The following is a 4,019-nucleotide window of genomic DNA, read 5'->3' as shown; positions in this document are numbered from 1 at the left end:
AAAAAAAAAAAAAAGATTTGAAACTGAAAACATTTTTTGAATAGGACTTTTTGGGTTTTAAAACTTAAAAAAATGGCATTGGCCAAACACCAATATTTGTTTTATTAGGGTTTCAAATAATATTGGCCCAAATTTAGCTCCATATTTGAACAGGCTAGAACTGTGTTTTGGACGCGCAATTTGTACGCGATAAAACTCTTTTTACACCCGTCTTTGGACAACTTCAGACTATGATAGTACAGACAATACAGACATCTACGGACCATAATTATCCAGGTTCTCAGAGTCAGTGAACGCACCGCGACTGAAGTTTCCGCCCTCATTGATTTTTATTGGTCGTTCGTGTTAGCCCCGCCCCAACGTGCCACAGCGGGAGTCAAAAGTTTTGAAACTGAAATTTTCAGATTTGAAAACGAAAAGACAGAGTTGAAAGTGAAAAAAAGATTTAGAACGAGAAAAAAAATTAGAAATTAAATTTTGAGTTTTGAAATCTAAAAAAATTGAACTTTTGAAGCTGAAAATTATTACGTTTATTTTAGAATAGCAACATGTTTTGAAAATCAATTTTGAATTTTGAAACCTTAGAAATGGAACATTTGAAGCTGAAAAAAAGTTTATTTTACAATGGCAAAATGTTTTGAAATTGAAATTTTGAGTTTTGAAACCTTAAAAATTGAACATTTGAAGCTGAAAATTATTACGTTTATTTTAGAATAGCAACATGTTTTGAAATTGAATTTTGAATTTTGAAACCTAAGAAATTGAGCATTTGAAGCTAAAAAAAGTTTATTTTACAATGGTAAAATATTTTGAAATTGAAATTTTGTGTTTTGAAACCCAAAAAAATGTAACATTTGACGCTGAAAAAATTACGTTTTTTTAGAATACCAAACATTTTTTACATTGAAATTTTGAGTTTTGAAACCTTAAAAATTTAACATTTGAAGCTGAAAATTATTATGTTTATTTTAGAATAGCAACATGTTTTGAAATTGAATTTTGAAACCTTAGTAATGGAACATTTGAAAATGAAAAAAATATGTTTATTTTACGAGGGCAAAATGTTTTGAAATTGAAATTTTGAGTTTTGAAACCCAAAAAAATTAACATTTGAAGTTGAAAAAATTAGGTTTATTTTAGAATAGCAAACATTTTTGAAACTGACATTTTGAGTTTTGAAACTTAAAAAAAATTGAACACTTGAAGCTGAAAATAATTACATTTATTTTAGAATAGCCAAAAATTTTGAAATTGAAATTTTGAGTTTTGAAACCCCCCAAAAACGAACTTTTGAAGCTGAAAAAATTGTATTTATTTTAGAATAACAAAATATTTCAGACATTTTACTTTTTTTTGGCCAAACACCAGTATTTTTTTCAAAATGTTTTATTTGTGTTTCAAATAATTTTGGTCCCAATTTAGCTCCATAGAATTCCGCTTCATCTAAGCCCATGCCCATGCATCAGTATCATAACCAGCAAGTAAAGCTTTTCATCATTTGTTAAAAAGATCTGTCTTTTTAACAGCAGAGAGCTTTAGAGGAAGTTTGATGATGAAAAAGACTCCATCCTGAAAATATAGTGGGTTATGTAGTTATATGCAAGTCTGGACACCAGTGAGCAAATTTATATATTTGTTTTATTTCATGAAAAGACATAATTTGCTCAGTGTTGTTTTGCATATTGCTCCACATAAAGGGCCATGTGTTTGAGAAGCATGTTCGCCCGGTAACGGTGTTGTGCCCTCACTGTGTTCTCTTCTCGCTTCTCGCCGTCCCCTTCCTGTCTTCTTCAGACCAAACTGGCGTTGCAGAAGCAGCTGACCAAGAGTTTGACAACTGGCTTCCTGCCCAGCCCCCTCACCCCACCAGCTCTGTGCACAGTGGCAACTAACCCATTGGCTCTGCGCCACCCGGTGGGCACCACCACCTTCATCCAGACCCCATTCCTGGGCCCTGCACTGTTCCGGCCTGCCCCGGGGCCTCTGCGGGCCACTCACACCCCTATCATCTTCTCCCCTTACTAAGGACTTACCCAACCTTCTAGTTGAGCCCCCACCCCTTCCTTTCCTCCTACCCCTTCTTATCCAGGACCCTCTTTAAGTGTGACCCACACAACAAAGGCCACATGGAAACTATGCAGCCCACCTGACTTTAATGGGAAGAGTGCACAAGTCCTGATGCTCACCAGGCCTGCTGACCTGAGAGCTGTTCTTACCATAAAGGCCAAGATCCCCCATCATGCCTTCTTTCTGCTCCTCTTATATTGACCTAAGAAGCAGGACAGGCCTCCAGACAGTGACTGGGCCGCTTTTATAGCCATTTCATGGATCAACATGGTTTAAATTATAAATATTATCGTGTCATCTATTAGAGAACAAATATAGAATAGGTCTAGATGTATGTTTAGTGTGGTTGCCACAAAATAAGGTCCCTTTACTTGATAAAATAATGTGTCTGTCAGAAAGTTGGCGTTGAAGCAGCAGAACAAAAGCCATACCCGTATGGCCGCACAAGCCAGTTCCACTGATCAGTGTTTTCAGCCAACGTCATCAAAGGGTGCTGTCACATGGCATGATGGCTTATAACCCACTGCCTCTAAAGGACGAAAGGAACTGCAGAAGGTCTGACTTTCTGTTAAGTTTTATACTTTTCATCAAACTCATGGCTCCATAAACCTTCCAGATTTTTCTCCATTTCCCTGTGCTCGGAGAGAGAAGACCATTAAGGTCCCGAAAAGGTCAGCTTGATTTTGTGTCAATTTACAGGTATGTCTCGGTGCACCGTTCTGGCCAAGCTGACAGCATGCACACATTTTGCAGCAAAGGTTTTAAGGTGCTTTCACACCGAACGAGATTTGCGCAACAAATTCATGTTCTTGAGTTTGGCGCACGAGTGGGAGGAGCTACCAGCTAATGCATTCAGGATGATCGCTATAAGGAACGTTGTATGTGGATATTTTAACCCTTTAACTGCCCGCTCAACCAAATGGTGGGGAACATTTAGAAAACATGTTTTTAAAAATATTGATTGTGTGTATTACTCTCCAAGGTATGGAAGCCCTAAAGTGACATAAAAGGGAAAAAATTAAAGCAAAAAAAAAAATTTTTTTTCCCCCAAAAAATGGAAGTAAAAATATATGTTGTGTCCGAATTCTCCGATAATCACCATATAATGCACTATATAGTGCGTTTGCCATATTCTAGTGTGGTCCAAATCTACTAATTCCAAAATTGAGTCCACTTGAAATCTCCCAGAAGTCTTTGTAAAAAACTAACATGCATTGATGCTCACTAGATTAGCAAATATAGACCACAATGCATTGCGGTCGAACAATTTCGAACAAAAAAATTTGTTTAAATGTAATATTTGAATAAAACATCCACATTTTCACCATCAGAACACAGTGAAGTCATAAATAAATGTTCGTATTTATTCGATTTTCACTTCGTGAAATCGGTGACGTCATATCTGGTGTTTAGAAAAATAAAAGAAAAGTAGTGAGCATCCTGTACGAATTCCCTTTAAAAACTATATAGTCCCGCATTATATAGTTTTTTAGTAGTACTAGTAGTACTATCTGGTGCGCACCAGATAGTAACAATAAAAAAATGTATACTTCAATTTAAAAAAAAAAAAATATTCATTTACTATCTGGTGCTCACCAATAGTAACTTTTTCAGAACCCTTGTGTATTTTTAGGAAAAAAAATTTATTTCACTTCAATTTTTTTTTTTTACTTTGATGTCACTTTGATGTACCTAATAAGCTTCAGATAAAAAGCTTTTTGAATGATTTTTCTCTTTTTTGGGTAGTTAAAGGGTTAATTAAAATGTATGGAAGATAGAAGATTTTGAGAATTCTGGTTTATTTATTGTGGAGAGTTCTACAAAAATACTGATAATCATGTCTTCATGTTTGGGTTTAGTCTATATGATCATTATTAAAAGATTTTCCCAGTACAGGGGGTGTGTCTGTATGACAGCCGCTTCCAGGGTGTTTCTGTGTCTCTGTGGCTGAG

General features: G+C 35.6%; 1 protein-coding gene across 1 annotated transcript in view; it reads left to right on the top strand.

Moving 5' to 3' along the window:
• znf385c (zinc finger protein 385C) overlaps nucleotides 1-3,103 on the top strand; it is a gene marked incomplete in the record, with an annotated part of 197,036 nt that extends 193,933 nt beyond the window's left edge. Inside the window, 1 exon segment of the mRNA XM_036213177.1 lies at nucleotides 1,795-3,103. Within this exon segment, the coding sequence (XP_036069070.1) occupies nucleotides 1,795-2,025 (231 nt within the window).
• Nucleotides 3,104-4,019: the final 916 nt, after the last annotated feature.

Source organism: Oryzias melastigma, linkage group LG8, assembly GCF_002922805.2.
Source record: "Oryzias melastigma strain HK-1 linkage group LG8, ASM292280v2, whole genome shotgun sequence".
Lineage (NCBI taxonomy): Eukaryota > Metazoa > Chordata > Actinopteri > Beloniformes > Adrianichthyidae > Oryzias > Oryzias melastigma.
Note: the sequence above shows the minus strand (reverse complement) of the source record. Positions and strands in the feature narration are given on the sequence as shown.